General features: G+C 49.6%; 6 protein-coding genes and 1 non-coding gene across 7 annotated transcripts; 2 read left to right on the plus strand and 5 right to left on the minus strand.

Moving 5' to 3' along the window:
* Positions 1-1,364: 1,364 nt before the first annotated feature.
* On the plus strand, positions 1,365-3,006 carry EURHEDRAFT_237734 (branched-chain amino acid aminotransferase II). The gene is made up of 3 exons (XM_040778053.1): positions 1,365-2,441; positions 2,501-2,677; positions 2,733-3,006. The coding sequence occupies exons 1-3, from the start codon at positions 1,464-1,466 to the stop codon at positions 2,766-2,768; spliced, it is 1,191 nt and encodes a 396-aa protein (XP_040635263.1). The 5' UTR covers positions 1,365-1,463; the 3' UTR covers positions 2,769-3,006.
* A 646-nt stretch (positions 3,007-3,652) lies between these two features.
* EURHEDRAFT_416241 (carbon-nitrogen hydrolase family protein) lies at positions 3,653-4,914 on the minus strand. Its single transcript, XM_040782904.1, has 3 exons — positions 4,707-4,914; positions 4,214-4,653; positions 3,653-4,146 (listed from the first exon to the last, which is right to left on the minus strand). Exons 1-3 carry the CDS (start codon positions 4,883-4,885, stop codon positions 3,776-3,778), a joined length of 990 nt encoding a protein of 329 aa, XP_040635264.1. The 5' UTR covers positions 4,886-4,914; the 3' UTR covers positions 3,653-3,775.
* Positions 4,915-5,432: 518 nt separating this feature from the next.
* Positions 5,433-5,505, plus strand: EURHEDRAFT_t146. The gene has a single exon. It is a non-coding gene; the product is annotated as a tRNA-Lys (tRNA).
* Positions 5,506-5,581: 76 nt separating this feature from the next.
* EURHEDRAFT_416242 (putative vacuolar segregation protein (Pep7)) lies at positions 5,582-8,323 on the minus strand. Its single transcript, XM_040782905.1, has 6 exons — positions 7,922-8,323; positions 7,820-7,842; positions 7,233-7,762; positions 6,809-7,183; positions 6,546-6,762; positions 5,582-6,494 (listed from the first exon to the last, which is right to left on the minus strand). The coding sequence occupies exons 1-6, from the start codon at positions 8,222-8,224 to the stop codon at positions 5,861-5,863; spliced, it is 2,082 nt and encodes a 693-aa protein (XP_040635265.1). The 5' UTR covers positions 8,225-8,323; the 3' UTR covers positions 5,582-5,860.
* Positions 8,324-8,448: 125 nt separating this feature from the next.
* On the minus strand, positions 8,449-10,245 carry EURHEDRAFT_416243 (thermophilic desulfurizing enzyme family protein). Its single transcript, XM_040782906.1, has 2 exons — positions 9,594-10,245; positions 8,449-9,533 (listed from the first exon to the last, which is right to left on the minus strand). The coding sequence occupies exons 1-2, from the start codon at positions 9,884-9,886 to the stop codon at positions 8,546-8,548; spliced, it is 1,281 nt and encodes a 426-aa protein (XP_040635266.1). The 5' UTR covers positions 9,887-10,245; the 3' UTR covers positions 8,449-8,545.
* A 1,217-nt stretch (positions 10,246-11,462) lies between these two features.
* Positions 11,463-11,979, minus strand: EURHEDRAFT_486672 (uncharacterized protein). The gene has a single exon (XM_040785567.1). It carries the CDS (start codon positions 11,806-11,808, stop codon positions 11,638-11,640), a length of 171 nt encoding a protein of 56 aa, XP_040635267.1. The 5' UTR covers positions 11,809-11,979; the 3' UTR covers positions 11,463-11,637.
* A 592-nt stretch (positions 11,980-12,571) lies between these two features.
* EURHEDRAFT_237812 (ion-transporting P-type ATPase SPF1) lies at positions 12,572-17,128 on the minus strand. Its single transcript, XM_040778055.1, has 4 exons — positions 16,945-17,128; positions 13,585-16,879; positions 13,395-13,531; positions 12,572-13,345 (listed from the first exon to the last, which is right to left on the minus strand). Coding segments are annotated over exons 1-4 (3,894 nt in total). The 5' UTR covers positions 16,947-17,128; the 3' UTR covers positions 12,572-12,885.
* Between the last annotated feature and the right edge of the window lie 787 nt (positions 17,129-17,915).

A 17,915-nucleotide genomic window follows, 5' to 3' on the forward strand; every position in this document is an offset into this window, starting at 1 on the left:
TGGTTGGGCTTGGCGCAGCGCTTCCTTGCCGGTTGACAGGAATGAGGTCCCCGAGGTTTGATGGACGCTACATTTCGCCTTAACGAGGCAAAGCACGATTGAATATGGGCCATTATTTTGCACCCTACTTCGTTGACTTTATTTTCTTCTACCACATCAGGTACCTGTATTCTAGTAAAATGATCAACGGCAAAGGCAAAATGGCCAGCCTTATTTAGGAAGACTTCGTACCTTGGGTCGTCAGTTGTGTTATTGAGCTGATTAAGAGGAGCACTTACACAGAGATTGGGATTCGTGGCAGGAAGAAGAAATAACCATAACCTCCCAGAGCTTGAGAATATGTACACCACTTACTACCAGCACTGTAGTCCTTAAAATTTTCCTCCAGTCTCCCAGGCATCACTTCCGCTCCGACCCATGAATATTATATCAACTAACTCGTTACGCGCTTTCCCAGCCAGAGTGGTTATCCCCATCGTTTCATCAAGTCCCTTGTCAAAAAAAAAAAAAAAAAAAAAAAAAAAAAAAAAAAAAAAAATATCTAGCTGTTGTAGAAAACGAGCATGTAACAACATAATCATTCTCGGTGTTTCTGATACGGTCGTAAAGGATGCTCAACACATTCGCCTGGCTATGTCTTGGACAACTTTCGCTAGACTCATCGAAAAATGCAGAAGGGTTCGTTCACAGTCGGTCGAGTTGGTTTCTGACATGATTGGAACACACAATATCTTCCTTTTTGGTTTTTCGGATATATTCGATGGATTCGTCTCTGCGAGACCGCGGACAATTGGCGGCCTATCTCTTTGCAAATAGTGGCGATGGGAGCTCTTGAGGGTGTGATAAATATGCTGGACGAGGGTACTGACAACCTGAATGCGATGAGCTATAATTTCTCAATGAGCTTCAGTCATATACACTTCCAAGGAAACTCTTGCAATCATGCTTGCCACTATTGAAGTCGAAAGCGTTCTGTAAAATTGCCTTGGATACATCTTCCATCTTGCGATTAATGTGACGATAAAGATATACGCTTTAGATACTTAAAAGAGGTTGTAGGTGTTACAAACATGGACCGCCGACCACATCACGACGGTTTACCCGGTAAATATGTTCTTCCTGCGGTAAATGTGCTTTTGATTTTATTTGCTATGGTATTCCGCAATGATTTCAATTGTGTGTTCAGCGCATTAGACAGTAAGAGGCGTGGTGGTACTTCCAGCAAAGATCAGGAGAATTAAATTCGTCGCTTAGGGTTGATTACGTTACGCATATAATACGTTATGGCATTTCGACTGATTACCCGGACCCACTCGACAGGGCGCGTCTGCACGCCCTGGGAACTTTATGGTCTTCGCTATCCAGAAAATGAAGTTGTTGGTCGAGTTCACTTATAAGCATTCGAGAGAACGAAGCAACATGGAAGATCGGTGCTTTGCCTGTTATCACTTGATCATTTCAATATGGGTTCCCATATGGATTCTGTACGGCCGCTCGACGCATCTCAGTTGAGATACGCCTACACCACCGCTCCACGAGAGGTACCCGATGCCAAAATCCTCACCGGCACCCATAAGACAATCTGTACCGACCACATTATTGTTGCATCTTGGAACGTCGAGAGCGGCTGGTCCGTCCCGGAGCTGAAGCCCTACGGTCCTTTCAGCCTTCTTCCCAGTGCATCCTGCCTCCACTATGCCTACGAATGTTTCGAAGGACTCAAGGCCTACCGAGGCCATGACGGAAAACTACGAATGTTTCGAACAGACTGCAATTCCAGACGCCTTCTGATGTCTGCCGAGCGGATCTCCCTTCCTCAATTTGACCCGGACGAATTAGAAAAACTCATATATGCATTGCTCTCGGTGGAGGGTACCAAGTGGCTCCCCAAGAGTCGCGCCGGAGACTTTTTATACGTGCGCCCAACAATTATCGGCACAGATTCCCAGCTTGGCGTTGCAAGGCCAACAGAGGCTCTGTTGTATATCATTGTCGGCTACATGGCTCGCATGGACACGCCAGCTGGCGGAAAACGCCTGCTGACGAACCCTGACGATATGGTTCGCTCATGGGTGGGCGGATTTGGTTATGCCAAGGTTGGCGCCAACTATGGGCCGTCGGTGCTGGCCACTCAAGAGGCCTATCGTCGAGGTTATCATCAAATTCTGTGGCTGTATGGCCCTGAAGGCAATTGTACCGAGGCATGCGGGAGCAACTTCTTTGTGATTTGGAAACGCAAGGATGGCAAGAAGGAGCTTATCACAGCCCCGTTGGATGATCAGCTAATCTTGAATGGAGTCACCCGCCGAAGTTGCCTTGACTTGGCGAGAGAGCGACTGAAGGATGAGCTCGAAGCCACCGAGCGCAAGTTCACCATTGGTGAAATCCAGGAGGCAGCTGCGGAAGGCCGACTTCTGGAGTCGTTTGCTGCTGGTACAGCTGTAAGTCGTCGTTCCACATCCCAGCCCGTGGATTAAGTTAGATACTGATCATTATGCAGTGGTTTATTACTCCGATCGCTATGATTCACCACCACGGAAAAGACATCAATATCCCAACTGGCCCCGATGGCACACCGACTGAAATCACGGGGAGAATTAAGGGATGGTTGGGCGATATGATGTATGGGCGCGTGGAGCATGAATGGGCAAGAGTGGTGCCCGAGAAGGAGCTGAAGGTGTGATCATGTTTTGTTTCGCAAGCCAGCCATCTGAAGCTCACGAAATGATTAGAACTTTAAAATAAAGCGTGATATACTATATCATTGAAACTTCATTGTCTCTTGATTACCGAGCCGCTCAGGTAACGAGTAGAACAAGGGCGGCGACAGCCCACCAGGTTCTCTTTTGGAGGGGACGAGAAATATGCAGCAACTACGGAACCAAGAAAGTAAATGTTATGAAAGAGGTGAGTTGTACGTTGAATAGATGCGGTTCACTTACAGCCTTAACCAGCGCCCTCGAGTGATATTTCAAGGTCATATAATGCAGTGTCGGTCCAACATATCAAATCAACACGAATATTATTTTGTCAAGAAAGAGAAAGATCAGATCAATCATAGAGGAAAGTGTTACTTGAAGCTCTTCCTCTGTATCCTTTGCACCTTGCGCAACTCAAGTTCGCAATATAATTCTTTCGTAACCCTCACTAGCCTTCCCGGTCATTAGCTAGTAAACTGTCGGCGAATGAATTTGTCTGTGCCAAAAGCTTTTTTGGGGCCATCCCATATCCCTTCAGTTCTCCATACCATACGCTTTCTCAGAGCGCCTGTGAGTAAATTGGTTCCACCCGTTGTTGCGAGCGAGTCCGTCCAAAACCTCCCGGACGGCAAGTTGGAGGATTTTAATGCCATGTTATGCCATCGTCTGGCAAGCTCATCAAGGGTCCACACTCCGATTGCCTTTGCATGGTTCGCATATGAAGGTAGCAACGCAGGAGAATATACTTCGTAGCACACTGACAACATTTTGTTAGCGCATTTAAACTTGTCTCTGAGACACAATCATCGTGGTATCTACCTAGAAGGTCAAGGTGAAAGTCAACACTCTGTTCTATCTTTACCTTCAAATCATAAGCTTACTAAATAGAATAAATACCCATGCTTGGGCTTTTGGCCATCAGCGTAGAGAAGTCGGGTACTCTTTGCTGAAGTTTCGGGACTTAGACGTTGTAGCTAAACGGACATCTTCAGGTTATTTGTACAGATAGTAACTCCTTATTCAGAAAGAAATATACACTTGATTTCTTGTCTATTATTATGGTAGACTATCCATAATCAAGTGTCTTGCTGGTGTGCTGAGGGCGAGCTCTGACTGCGGACTCGCTTCTTAGCCTCCAGATCAACGCCCAACCAAAGCAGATCTGGTCGACTGTAGTGGCCACACGAGTCGACAAAACACCTATTCCCAAGTACTTTATCCGGATTTATTTCGGCGATGACGAGATTCTCCTCGTGCTCGGGAAGGTCCTCTGTGAGTTGTCTGCCATCGGGGCCAAAGATTGCGGATGATCCACCTCCTGGGACGTTCATTAACGAACCATCGCCAGTTCCCATTTTTTGTATGCCTTTCTCGGATATCAAGGAGGTTGTGTGAATTACGAAAGTTGATGATTCCATGGCATACGTCTGAGCAAGAATGCGAGTTCCTATTTGAAGAAAACAAGCTATCAGCAAACCGGAGCATTACTATGCTCCCCAAAACAAGTAACATACCTTCCCGCGACATACTAAAAAGCTCCGACCCCCCAGAATGATGCCGTACCGGCGGCCACGCAGCCACATGGTACAGCTCCCTTTGGTAAAAAGTATGATACTTTAACAACGGGTTAATATGCTCCCAGCACGACAGTGCGCCTACCCGTCCAACACTCGTATCGACCACATTCAACAGCGAATCCCCCGTGCAGTCACCAAAGACGGTACGTTCCATATGTGTGGGCTTAAGTTTGCGACGTTTCGCCTTGATCTCGCCGTTGTCGGTTATGACACACTGCGCGATGTAAAGAGAGCCGTGGTCGTTTTCTGAGAAACCCAGAGCGACGTTGATTTTGTTCTCGAGCGCGCAGGTGCGGATCCTCTCCATTTCGGTGGAGTCATAGCGTAGGGAGCTGCGGATATATGCGACGGCCCGCTCCATGTCGACTGGTCTGGTCCTACATTTCCGTATCAGTAGATGCTACACTGGGAGAAACAGGTTTGTTCTTACCATATCCATGCTGGATACCCTGGTATCCAACACTCAGGAAAGGCAATTAGCCTGACACCCCGCTGAGCGGCGTCCCAAATAAGAGAGCATGTTTTGTCGACCGCAGCTTGTAGATCCAGCCATTCTGGTTCTGCTTGTACGGCTGCAACGAGGACTGTCTGAGTGTCTGATTCCGCCATGTTGCTTTCTTTGAGATCACTTCAACGACCGCGGGGGGAGAGGTGATTTAAAAGCAGTCACAGCACTAATGTATGCGATGCAGGACTTAATTTAGTGTACTGCAGCATCGCCCACGGCGGAATCCATTCCGTTGTAGCACTATTTGAATGCACCAAATTCCAGTGGCAGGTCCCACCTACTAGATCCCGAACAAAACGCGCTATCTGTCTGCGTCGGATTAACGGCTTTGACGGCTTTGAACTACATACCGTTAAAGCGGGGGTGCTATATTATGATTGTCCATCTGCTGCGTATTCAAGCGGAGAAGACCGAGCAGAATATATATCGCGGTAGCGCGTGTTTCGGCGAATGAACAATGAGCATTGTAGTAAAGAACCCCAACATGAAATCAGAGTACATTGTAAGCAAGGAATACTAAGAACCAATCACGGATAACGACTCCATGCAGACAAGTGGACTGTGTCGTCCATGCAAGCATGCATTATGTGGGCCAGTCTGAATTATGGTTTATAATACATTATTTAGCAAACTCCTTCAACAAGCCCGGCCGGGCTAGCTCAATCGGTAGAGCGTGAGACTCTTAATCTCAAGGTTGCGGGTTCGACCCCCGCGTTCGGCTTCAATCAGAAGACGATCACGATTGATCACTTTTTTTCCTGGACTGTTCAGGAACAGTCTTTTTTTTTTTTTGCGCTCGGCGGATAGATGCAAGGCCGCTCAAATGGCCCCATTGGACGACGTCAAGCGAAGTAAATATATTCGAACAAAGTAAATATATGTAAACAAGCTCGGCAACCAACATCTCATGAAGGCAAATAAGCGCAAAACGCCGTGCTATGCAATGGCCCAAACAATCATAGCAATGAACGCCATTCAAAACACCAGAATCACCAAGACAAGCCACCGGCTATCCGCCGCGGGCCCAGCCAAAATCCGGAACTATAAAAACCGAACAAGAATCGACTAAACTATACCTATACCCGCGGTTGACCAATAGTAGTATAAACACCCTCGAAATCCAAACCATCCAACATCCCATTGACGTGATCAATCTCCCGACTCAGATCCTCACTATTTACCGCCAGACTGCTGACCTCGTCGAATTTGCGACGACGGTTCGCGTCGGCAATCATCTCTGATACAAAGAATTTCTGTTCTTCCAATACGATGAGTTGATCGCGGAGAGACTTCTCTTCAGCCTCCATTGTCGAAATAGCGCTGCTCGTCTCGCTGGTTACGCTGCTGGCGCTGCCATTGGCTGCCGGATTTCCGTACTTGATGGAGGCGAGAGCGGATTCGTGTGGTCGGTGTCCATTTGCAGGTGAACTGCTAGGAGTGGGAGAACTTGTGGCGCTAGGGAAACGACCATTAGGTGTGGCATGTTTGAGGATCTTGGGTAGTGATTTTAGAGGAAGCATATGAAGGTGGAGGAAGTTGCTGGCTTGTTGGTAGACGGCTTTTTGGAGACATTTTTGCGTGATGGAGTCAGTTGGCATGTCGCGGATCCGTCTGGCCGCGACATCATATTGGGAAAAGGAATCGATAAGTCGCTTGCGGACTTTGGAGGCATCTGCTATTTGAGATGCCGACGGTGGCCGCCTTGAATCTCTGAACCAATGTTAGAGAATGCGCGATCAATCATGCAACAGGCATACATACTGTAGAGCTGCTAGAAGCTTCTGAAATTTTGGTAGCAAAATCCGAATTCCTCTTTCGAATTGTGTCAAGTTCTCGTATGCCCTCAAGCCTGGAGTTTTCCGCGAAATATCCGCCTCAAAATCTCGCTGGTTGAATAGGGTTGCTCTGCATTCCTTACAAAGCCTAATGTCGACATCAATCAAACCCGTTGTACCTTTCTCCGCAGGCACCCTCGACACTACAAGAGTCAGCACAAACACTATCACCCGGCCAAAGATACTCACTAGGTGCAACGCTCAACGGCACTTCCGTAGAACACCCCGTCACCGAATCACCACAAACAACTCGCCCGCAAGTCCTGCAGTGGTGTCTCCGGAAAGTGTATGCAGAAAAGTCCTGCTGGCAAAAAGGACACCTGGGAACGCTCGCATCGTCTTGCCAGCTGACGATTGTCTGCTCAAGAGCCTTACGTTGATCGTTCTGCCACGAAATCGACCAAAGTTTGTTCCCCCCGGACTGGATCTGCTCTAAAGGCAGACCGGCCAGTAGTTGAGTAAGTCGTGTCAAGCGTTTCTCTAACCGAGACATTTCCAGCGTGGATTTGTCGACGACTGGCTTCCGCATGGCCCGGAATGCGTCGGTTTGATTCCTTACCAAGCCTGTATTGCATTAGCAACCTATCCCAAGATATGAACGAAACCGGCATACCGTTATGATCATTATACCCCTCCCGCGATTTATAACAAGTCTCACAAACCCTAGACCACAGCCCCCTAACCGGCTCATGCTGAGCAGACCTCGACAACTTCATTTGATACATAGTATGCTCCTCACAAAACAACTTCCCACACTTCCGACAATGCACACATCCATTCGTCGCATTCAACCTCTTCCCGCACATCGGCTCCAAACAGACATCATTAAATGTCCTTGGCTGCCAATGCTCCTTTGTAATCACATCATCCGGATCCAACGGCCTCAGACCACTATCAGAAGCCGGAACCGGTGTTTGCGAGGAAGAAGAAGAAGAAGCAGCGGGAGCGAGGGGTCGACTGGATGGTGTTGCGAGGGATGGCTGGAGGTTTTCGTTCGATTCGAAGACGTCTAGGCCTTTGAGTTTCTGGTTTAGGACGGCGAGGGGCTGGAAGCGTTTTGCCTTTTCCATTTGGATCTTGAACCAGTCTTTGACTTCGTCTTGGCGGTCATCTTCGAGATTTTGGTGGACGTCGTCGAGGTGTCTGTAGATCCGGGGAGGTTAATCGCTGTCCAAGCGCGGGGAAGGGGAGATCATTCACCTATTCAACTGTAGCAAGGTCACCTACAATGATCAGCATCTTGAACCATAGATGAAAACTAACAGTATCAACAAAAGAAAAGAAAAAACAAAAGAAACATACCATCTCCTCACTACAAATCGGACAAGCAAGCTGCGCCCCAGCCGCCGCCGGGGCCGCTGATATCGAAGTATCACCATTCTCCAACGAAATCCTCGAAATCAAATCCTGGCTTTCCGCCGACGAAAACTGCGACGCGGATGCCTGCGACCCAAGAGAAACGCTGCTGGCGGATGGTGACAGAACCCGAGCAGCACCCTTGGGCTGCTGCTGCTGCTGTTGTTGCGGAGATGATGAGGCCGCGGCGGGAGTGAAAGCGTTCGCATTGCCCAGGACACGACCACCACCCAGCGTCCTTGGGGGCATGATTAGGATGTTTATGGGAGCATGAGAAGCTGGTGGAGGAGAAGGGAGCAATTTTGAGAAGTAGAAAGAAGGTGGTGAAGATGGGTGCCAGCCAAGAGGGGGAGCTGACGGAACAAGGAGAAGGCGGCGACGGAAGGCAATCATGGGGTTGGCGCCTGATTATGCCTGAGGCATAAACAAGCCAATAATGGTAACCATACGAAAAATGGATTTCTACAAGAAAATGCAATTCGTAACCTGTACATGAATTTTTATGCAATCTACTAATTATTTACATGCTAATATATCATCATATCATACCAAACCGTCATGTCACATAATTTAAGTGTACCACGAAGGGGTGGGGATCTCGTTGGTCAAGTAGTAACGGCCCAGCTCGTTCTCCTTGTAGGCCAACGGGTCGTGCAGGGTGTGCACACGGATGTCCTTCCAGAAGCGGTCGAAGCTGTACTTCTCCGAGGTGGAACGGGCACCAGTGACCTCGAAGACACCGCCGGTGACCTCGAGGGCCATGTGGGAGGAGGTGATCTTGCAGGCAGTGACGGACTCGGCGACCTCACCACGCTGGCGGGCAGTCAAGTCCAGCTTGTTACCAGCATAGCCGTGGAACAGGTCGGAGATCTCCTTGCCAGCGGCGTCGCAGAGAGCGTCGGCGGCGCGGATGGAGGCGAGGTAGCGGCCGTACTTGGCGAGGATGTAGTGCTCGTCGAGGGCACTCTTCTGGGGGTTGTGGGTGAAGGGCCAGGGGCGGGTGGTGGTGGTGGTGTAGCCCTTGGCGGTCTGGAGGGCACCGCGGGCGATACCGTTGTAGAAGTTGGAGAAGACGAGCTGGAAGATGGGCCCAAGGAGAGTCTCGTAGGGGGACTCGAGGAGCTCCTTGATGGGCTTCTTGGCCTCGACGTCGAAGCCGAGGGCATCCTTCCACTCGAAGGGGATCTCCTCGATCTTGCAGGAGCCCGACTCGGTCAGACGCATACCCATGTTGTGCCAGTTGTAGGCGAACTGGAAGCCGGGCTGCTTGGTGGGGACGATGGTGAAGATGTGGTCGTTGGTCTCCATGTGGACACCCTCGAGGACGATGAGGTCGGAGAGAGCACCGCCAGTGGTGAAGTTCTTGAAACCGTTGAAGACGAGACCCTCACCGTTGGGGGTGATGCGGCTGTCGTTGTCACGGGGGTTGACGGCAGCACCGACGAAAGAGTTGGTCTCAAGGATGGTCTTCTCCCAGCGCTCCTTCTGTTCCTCGGTACCGATAACGCGGGTGAGGGAGGACCACTGCAAGTGGTAACCTAAAAGCATGCCAACGGAGCTGTACAATTGAACTCGTTAGCCTCAATCCATGGTCTCCGAACTTTAAGGATTGACCTACCCATCGCCAGTAGCGAGCTCACGGATGGCACGGAAGGCCACCTCCCAGGTCTGGCCACCACCACCGTACTTGGGGTCACCGAGGATCTTGGTGAGACCGGAGCTCTTCAAGAGAGAGACCTCAGCGTGAGGGACCTTCTGCTCGATGTTACGGGTAGCGGCGTCAGGGGCGAGGATGCCAGCGACCTTCTGGGCACGCTCAACCCATCCGGCGGGGGAGGTAGGGAGACCCTCAGCGGCGAAGGCATCGTGGTGAGCCTGGTAGACAGCGGGATCGGAAGCGGGAGGAGCCATTGCGATTAACTAGTAGATATTGAATATACGGGTATCTTTAATAAGGATGGATGATAGTGAACAGAGAAGAAAAAGGAACGGTAAGAAGGCGAGCGACCCCTCGTTTATATAGACTCACTCCCCCTCCTCCCTCTTCGGGGATGTGGAGCGAATCGATTTCCTTAATGGGGATTTTTTGTGTTTCCCTTGTTTCCACGCCGCGCTTTCGGTTCGCCGCGTACTGCACACTGGCCAATTAGGGCTTGCGATGTCTCGGGGACCAACGAAGCTTGCCACGTTGGGCTTAGTCCCGTGGATCATTACCAGGATGGCAAGAAAAAAAAAGATTTTGATCGTTCCAAATTGAAGGTCTCCTGTCAAGTATCTTTACTATGTGCATTCATCTACATTGGATGGAAGATAAATAGCATTGTGAATTGATGATAGACGAGCAATTGGGCATCACATGATAGAGTAAGAGTACATACTTTGCACAAATAGAGGAGTCATGCGATGAGGCATACGATGAGGGGCCAAGGGCCATTCCGAGTCGGGACCCGCTTGGAGCAAAATTTTTACCGCTGGGTATACACTCTGATTGGACCGGTAGCGGGTAATTCGATTGGTTTCGATGCCGGATGCCAGAAGGTTCGAAGGTTTGTTACCGCGGTTCCACGTTAGCGACTGGCGAAGGAGTTTTAGAGGGTACTCAGTGCATGCACAGCGCTACAAGTGGTATGCTATGCAATAACAAAGACATTGTGCCATACGTATAATACCTGCAAAGTTGGACTCTACGGAGTATGGCAAGGTACTTTACATGTATTCCGTACTACGCCGGAGTCCATATGAAGTGGTGACAGACAGAAGAAATAACTAATACAGTGCGTGTCCCGAAGCAGCCAACCAACAAGACCACTGATTCGGTGCGCAGCGCCCATTCCACTGTGGCTAGTGCCTTATCGTATATCTATAGTCCAATCAATGCCCATTCCATAGTACAGTCAGTGGGGTCTGCGACAGTGGATCTCTGGAGAGTGGGCTATACCGGACTCGGCTAGAGGTGTGGCGTATATTGAAGAATTTGAATGGATGCCCTCGGACGAAACGGGGCGGTCCTCAAGGTTAATTGAGGCTTTTTCAAAAGGTACCAGTCACCGGGGAAACGTACACTAGCCACGGGTTCCACTAGAGTGCTGACCTCGACGTACTCAACTGTTTGCAAATGGATATCTACAAATACATCCATTGTTGATATTTGTACATATATATGGCGTGCTATGTGCATATATGGCCATGCAGGTACCGCTTATGCTGGAATCAAGCATTTATCTGGTATGCCGTGACCCATGCATAGCCAAACAACCATTGGTGGATATCAACAACAAGACTCGGCCTGTCCCGCTATCAACAAGGATATAAATGGGTCGTAACGATCGTGATATTTCTATGCAACTCGCTAAGTAACTAAATAACAAAAGATAGTAACAGATCATGATCTATGCAAGCAACAAGCAAAACAAGCAGAACTTCTCAACAAAACAGAACGCTTTTTTTGTAGAATTTTTCTTTTCCACTTTTTTTCTTTCTGTTTTTTGACGCTTTTCCGTTTTTTTTTTTGTCCTTTATCCTGTTTTAACCTTTTTGCTAATTTTCAAGTCCAATCCATATATACAAATACACCACCCATTAGTTTTAATGATTCCCCCATCTAACCCTCTCATCCTCCCCAAACGCCAACCCTCTTTTATCTCCCCTGCGCACAGAACAAATTACCGCTCAAAATCCCGATGGTAGCTCGTCCCCGTGTTCGGGTTGTCATACTCCCTATGCACCCTCGTACTCCCATCATCCCGTCGGTCCACATCCCGATGCCGATACGTCCCACTCGGATTCACCCGCTCGCGATGATGTCTCTGACTCCCATCCGTCCGATAATCCATATGCTGATCGTACGCGCCCGTACTGGGATCATACGCAGTCGTTCCATAGCCGTTATCGTAGGTCGTCGTCCCGTAAGTGTTGTCGTAGGCGTTGGACCCATAGCGGCTTCCGTAGCCAGTCGTGCCGTATCCAGTTGTTCCGTATCCAGTTGTTCCGTAGCCAGTTGTGTCGTAGTCACGGGCTGTTGTGCCATAGCCTGTGGTGCCGTAGGCGGTGCCGGTGTTGTCGTAGGTTGTGTCGTAGGTGTTGCCGGCTGTGCCGTAGGCGGTGCCTGTGGTGCCGTAGGTATCTGTGTCGGTATAGTCGGTCATTTTGGTTGTAATTTTTTTGGGGGGTTTTTCTCAAGTTTTTTTCAAGTTTTTGCTATTTTTAATTTATATTTGTTGGAACGAAGTGAAGTGAGAAAACGTTTGTAGAAGTATTCTTTCCTTTCAAATCAAAGCTGGCCAGTTTTGATCTGCTATCCAAAAACCAAACCATCAAGCACACCTCAAACGCTCCTTATAACCCCCCTTCGTGGCGTTGCTATATTCCATATAGGGCTCGAAGTGATACCTATGATCCCGACTGACATCACACGGGCGATTCTACCAGCGGCAAAGCTGCACCGTGACTGGACCGGGAATTCAGCCCTAATAGTTCTGCGCATTCCAGCCCCGTTCTAGGTCGTCCCCCACGTTTTGCTTTTCCGGGGGGCGGCTGGTGCTGGTGTTCCAGTCCAGTCGGGAGTTGTTAGGATGGAGGCGTGGTTTGTTGAGCCACCGCCGCGACGTCATGGGTGGTTTTCGAGGCGTTTCTTCCTCAGATCGAGACGGATTTGAGCGAAGGGATCTTTTCATGTAGTGCATTCTAAGATGCTGTTGCTGAAGCGTAGAGAAAAGGGAATTAAGAGTTACGTTCCCGCCATAGACTGTCTCAACTGCATCCACGAAATGGAAATGTTGGACTATCATTCAATAAAGCAATATTTCCACATCAATATTTGCAGTCTTCCCACTCTATAAAATCTAAATCATCATTCACCCCAACAGAAATAGATACCCTAGCAAATACAAAATGATCCGTAGATATCTAATTTAAACCTTTCTCTGCCTCTCCTTCTCCGCCAGAGCCTGCAACTCCTCCATCGCCTTCCTAGTCTTCTCCCTCTGCAACTGCTCCGGTCTGCGCAAAGCAAGATCCTTGGGCCGGAAGTCACTGAAGAAATGCTTCAGCACCTTCTCAATCACCCAGCAACCCGCGTAATCGAAAACCATGAGGACGGTCAGAGTGAGCTTGAATTCGTTGCTGAAGGGAACCAGGCGCAGTTTCTCATTGATTTCGGGGATGAACTCCGTGGCGCAGGAGAAAGCGACGCCGGATGCGGCGACGAGACCCCAGTACATGGCCTTGTTTTCGCGGATGGACTCGCGGAAGGGACGGCCTTGGTAGTTGATGGAGAAGGTCGAGATTTGTTGGATGAGTTGCAGGAGGTAGATGGCGCTGTTGAGGAGGGATGGCTCGAATTCGCCTTCGAGGTCGATGTCGTTTGATCTTCTGTGGGTCTGTTAGCGTGCTATATCATAACTTCGGGGGGGGGACGTACGGCTCAATAGAGTAGACATAGTTTGACAGGTAAATTAAAGTAGCAATGTGAATGGCAAACTGTCCAAGAATGGAACCGATGATGTAGATATTGAAGATGTTCGGCTGCGGTCGTTCTTTAGACAGACCTTCCACAGACTACAAAGTGTATTAGCATCCAATATTTCGTTAAAGAGACAGGAAAAAATTACCTTGGCACGCGAGATAGAAAGGAAGCAGACACTCATCAGCATACCGCTGATAGTAACCTGACCATCACCAAACTTGATACCATCGAGATAAATAACACTCAAACTGTAGGCACTAATCAAACAGTTCAGAGCAAGAATCTTGTACATCTGAATAGTCGCAACAAGAGTACAACGGCCCTGACGGAGAATGTTGGGAATAGCAATAACGTTGGCCAGCTTGCTAGTGAACGGCGCTGCCACGGAAGCATCACCCAGCTTGATAGTCGGAGGCTCGTTCTCATCCATCTCCTGCTCCATCATGGACGTGGTAAGCTTGTCGGCAAATGCAGCCGCCCCCACAGAAGCCTGCTGCTGGCGCTGTTGTTGAGGAGTCATGGACTGTTGCAGTGCCTGCGCTTGCGGAGAAGTGACCGTTTCAACGACATCAGACTGCGCGGTGTTGACCGCAGCGAGAGCGGCAGCACCACGGCGCTGTGTTTCGCGTTCCATTGCCTTCTGGTGGTGCGGGTTGCTGGGACCAGGAGGGTAGAGGTGGGCGATCTGCAGGGGAACCGGAGGCGAGGGCTGGTTGAATCGCTGCATCATGCCGACCTGCTTCTCGTATATTTCCTTCATCTTCGTCGTCCGATAGTGCTCAGCGATCTTGGCGAGATCTTCGGGAGAACCGTTCAGAAGCGCAACACCAACGTGGGCCTGCTTCAAGGCTCCGACATCGTTGGTACCGTCGCCACACATCAGAGTGGTGTAGCCACCATCCTTAAGACCCAAGAGAATGTCTTCCTTTTGCTTCGGGGACACACGAGCATAGACCCATGTGTGGCGGAGAAGGTTGACAAAGGCCTTCTGGCCCTTGAACTTGGCCAGGGCGTATCCGGTAATACAAATGTCCTTGGTATTGAGAATCTCCGGGTCCAGATCTTGAGTAGGGTCAACGTCTTTGTTAAACTTGTCATCGATGCTTCGCCAGACAAGGCGGGTTCCTGAGAAGTCGTTTTCAGGCGCATCAAGAATCAAAACATCACGGTCCACAATTTCGACTTGACGCGCGACGTGAACGGCAGTCAGAGGGTTGTCACCAGTGATCATAACAACACGGTGGCTGCTCTCATTCAACATGCGCACAGCCTTGATGGCGTCTTCCTTCAGAGGGCACTGCAAAACAAGGAAGCCAGCAAAAGTCAGGTTGGACTCAATCTCGTCTCTGGCGTAGTCGTTGATGCGTCCCTGCGAAAGTTCAGCCTCGGGCGAAAGAGTCTTGCAGGCTAGAGCAAGCACACGGGCACCATTGCGCGTGAAGTACTTGAAGGTCTCTTCGTAGTGCGGGGGCGTCTCGACAAGCATAGTCCGGATAGTCTCAGGCGCACCCTTGACACTCACGAAGGTAGACTTGCTTCGCTTGGATGTCTTCCGGTCGCCACTAGTAATAGACGCGATAGTGCTCTGGCGCTTCAGGGCAGAAGAGAACTGGAAGCGTCTCTTGATTTGAACGGATTCAACGAAGCTGGTAGGAGAACCGCTAGCTGGACCAGCCCTGCGAGTGAGAGTGTCGTTTCTGCCAAGAGTCCAGCCAAGCCATTGCAGAGTAGCCTTTTCCATCGGATCGCCAACAACCTCGCCCTCATCCAGTTTAACCAGAGCATGAGCGCTAGCAAGAACCAGAGTCGTGTTGATGTCAATGTTGTTAGCCTTGGCCAGTTCCGTTTGCGCTCCATCCGCCTCGGCCTTTGCACCCTCCTGACCCAACTTGAGACCAGCAATACCATCAACGACAAGGTCTTCACCAGTCAAAGTACCGGTTTTGTCAAAGCATGCAATATCGACACGGCCCGCGAAGGGGATGCGGAAAGGCTCGGTGCAGAAAATTGCGAACTTGCTTAGAGCAGCGAGACTGGTGTTAACAGCAAGACTGAGTTCCATGGGAAGCTCAGGGGGAACAACGCTGGTGATGATCAGGACACAGTCGAGGAGCAGCTTAGACCTTTTGCGATCTCTGGCCACACCCTCCTGCCACACATACCACGAAGCGGCAAGCGCGAAAATCAGCAAGAACAAAATGAACAGCAGGGCCTCTGCATTGTTCGCGGAGACACGCTCCGTAGAATAGATCATCGTGCGCACCAAGTTACCCTGGCTTGTTTCGAATCCGGTCTTCACCACAACACCAAGGGCACCGTTGTCTGGAGGAGTGGGAATACTAGGCTTCTGCTGCTCTGTGCCTTCAGCACTGGTGTTGGGGTGGGTGATCTGCAAGACCTTTGTTCCTCCGTGAACGAACGCATTCTTGTCCAGTCCTTCCGGCTCGATCAGGTCATCAGCGGCTCTGAGCTGGATCGAATCCTTGAGGAGAGGGGTACTTTCACCAGAAAGCATAGCCTCGTTGACGATAGCACTACCCTCAATCAAGAGAATGTCACAGGCAACACCGCTGTCTTCCTTGGTACGGTTGACGGACATCAGATCGCCGGGGAGGAGCTTGTCACTAGTGGTTTCCTGCCATTCCTTGTTACGGTACACCCACACATCATAAGGTTTGATATTCATGCCCCGGAACTCAGTAAGAGTCCTCTGACGTTGCCAAACTACAGTGCTCTCGAACGCGACCAGCATGAAGAGGGTAAATAGCGAGTAATACCAGTATTCATCCAGCATCCACAACCCGACGCAAAAAATCTGGAAGACAAAAAACGGCGCCACCGCATGTTCCTTCCAAAGCTCGACGAAGGTAGGGACCGGAATGTCGAACTTGTTGTCGCCGTAGTGTTCCTGAATGCGGTTGATCTCGGCCTCGGTTTCAAAGCCGCGGTTTTGCTGAAAGTACTTGACCGCGGGCTTCGGTTCGTCGTCGAGAACGTAGGTCAACGGGGCGAAAGTCCGACGGTCCGCGTAGTAAAGGAAACGGCGCTTCTGGAACAAGAACGAAAAGGTCTTCTTTCCATCCTTGATTTCGTGAACCAAAGAGCAGATCTCAGCCAAACCAGCGTTGGTGTCCGGGATGACCTTGATAAGCTGCGCGGTATCCAGAGAGTTGGCGCGGGTGGCCGTAAACAACGTCTCGATGTTGATGTTCCATTTCGTCATTAACCAAAGAAGTGACTGGAGCGTGATAATCGTCCCGGACCACACGAAGGTCCACTCCTGACCCTGAATGTACTTGTCATAGCGCTCAGGGGAGAGGTAGAACGCGAAGAACGCGGGCCAGATTATGAGGAATGGCCACACATAAGTATGGAGCTGGGTAGGGAGCGGGTTGTGAAGCGACGCATATTTGATCTGGGGATCGTCCACGAGTTTCGCCCTGTGTGATAATCAATCAGCAACGGTCATTTTTCAAACTATTAAGGGCACGGGGAGAGCACTGACATGATGACATTCGAATGACCATGCGGTCAGACGACTCAGAAGCGAAAGACGGTGAAAAAGAGGGAAGAGGATTAAACAATCATAAGAGAAGAAAATGAATCCATTCAGTCACTAGCAACTTCCCAAAGCTGAAAGAAAGAGTCGCGGTGATGATATTATTCTCTCAAAGAAGCCACCTCATAATTTCCTGCCGGAGGTTTCGCCGCCCAGCCCAGAGCTTGATGACGGCACGCTCGCTGATTGGTCGACTCTACATGCCGCCGTAAATGGATCACGTGATCTATATACAACGAGCATGGATGTACAAAGACACAAAAAGATATATGGTATGATTCTTATATACTCTCTCTATAGTTGGTAATAGCCTCTATGTATGGAGGCATTTTGTTTATTGCGGCAATTGGTCCGTACAGTTTGACCGTTGGACTGTCCAGCAACACCCACATCATTGTCGCGGACGACGACAGTCCTATTGTGCTGTTGCAACCAATCTTCTATTGATAATTTGATTTAGAGCATACCAAAAGGCATACAGTTATGGTGGATATTATAGGCAAGCATTGGGAGCAGGATTAACTGCCACAGCGACAACTAGGGTAAGGTTGCGATAAAATACTTGTGCTTCGGCCCTAGAATTCTGTACACCTCAAGATATACAGAGATACTCAAGCCCCATAAATAGAATTAGGGCATGGTTGAGGAATAACTATGAACCAAATTCTTGAAGATCCAATTTTGCCGTTGATCTTGATCATCGTAGGTCTGGCAACCGCAAGACGCACAGACGAGGCCGTCAAATCTATTATCTAGTGAGTGCCATGCCCAGAACGAAAAGCAACCGCCAAGCATAGTATAATAATACTGACCTGTTACAGTGCCGAAGTTCTTGTGTCATTAAAGGCCTTTACAAGAAGGCAACTCCCGTTTCTGATGAGACGGTGATCGACGGTCTTTAGATGAACGCGCTGAGT

The sequence above is a fragment of the Aspergillus ruber genome, assembly GCF_000600275.1.
Source record: "Aspergillus ruber CBS 135680 unplaced genomic scaffold scaffold00033, whole genome shotgun sequence".
NCBI classification, from domain to species: domain Eukaryota; kingdom Fungi; phylum Ascomycota; class Eurotiomycetes; order Eurotiales; family Aspergillaceae; genus Aspergillus; species Aspergillus ruber.

Coding starts and splice junctions, on each gene's coding strand:
- EURHEDRAFT_237734 (XM_040778053.1), top strand. CDS start 1,464: ATGGGTTCCCATATGGATTCTGTACGGCCGCTCGACGCATCTCAGTTG. Junction 2,442..2,500: donor CGTTTGCTGCTGGTACAGCT/GTAAGTCGTCGT, acceptor ATCATTATGCAG/TGGTTTATTACTCCGATCGC. Junction 2,678..2,732: donor TGCCCGAGAAGGAGCTGAAG/GTGTGATCATGT, acceptor CGAAATGATTAG/AACTTTAAAATAAAGCGTGA.
- EURHEDRAFT_416241 (XM_040782904.1), bottom strand. CDS start 4,885: ATGGCGGAATCAGACACTCAGACAGTCCTCGTTGCAGCCGTACAAGCA. Junction 4,654..4,706: donor GGGTATCCAGCATGGATATG/GTAAGAACAAAC, acceptor ACGGAAATGTAG/GACCAGACCAGTCGACATGG. Junction 4,147..4,213: donor TTTTAGTATGTCGCGGGAAG/GTATGTTACTTG, acceptor TTCTTCAAATAG/GAACTCGCATTCTTGCTCAG.
- EURHEDRAFT_416242 (XM_040782905.1), bottom strand. CDS start 8,224: ATGCCCCCAAGGACGCTGGGTGGTGGTCGTGTCCTGGGCAATGCGAAC. Junction 7,843..7,921: donor CGATTTGTAGTGAGGAGATG/GTATGTTTCTTT, acceptor TGATCATTGTAG/GTGACCTTGCTACAGTTGAA. Junction 7,184..7,232: donor GGGGTATAATGATCATAACG/GTATGCCGGTTT, acceptor AATGCAATACAG/GCTTGGTAAGGAATCAAACC.
- EURHEDRAFT_416243 (XM_040782906.1), bottom strand. CDS start 9,886: ATGGCTCCTCCCGCTTCCGATCCCGCTGTCTACCAGGCTCACCACGAT. Junction 9,534..9,593: donor GAGCTCGCTACTGGCGATGG/GTAGGTCAATCC, acceptor TCAATTGTACAG/CTCCGTTGGCATGCTTTTAG.
- EURHEDRAFT_486672 (XM_040785567.1), bottom strand. CDS start 11,808: ATGGATTATCGGACGGATGGGAGTCAGAGACATCATCGCGAGCGGGTG.
- EURHEDRAFT_237812 (XM_040778055.1), bottom strand. Junction 13,532..13,584: donor TTTCTATCTCGCGTGCCAAG/GTAATTTTTTCC, acceptor TACACTTTGTAG/TCTGTGGAAGGTCTGTCTAA. Junction 13,346..13,394: donor TATGTCTACTCTATTGAGCC/GTACGTCCCCCC, acceptor ACAGACCCACAG/AAGATCAAACGACATCGACC.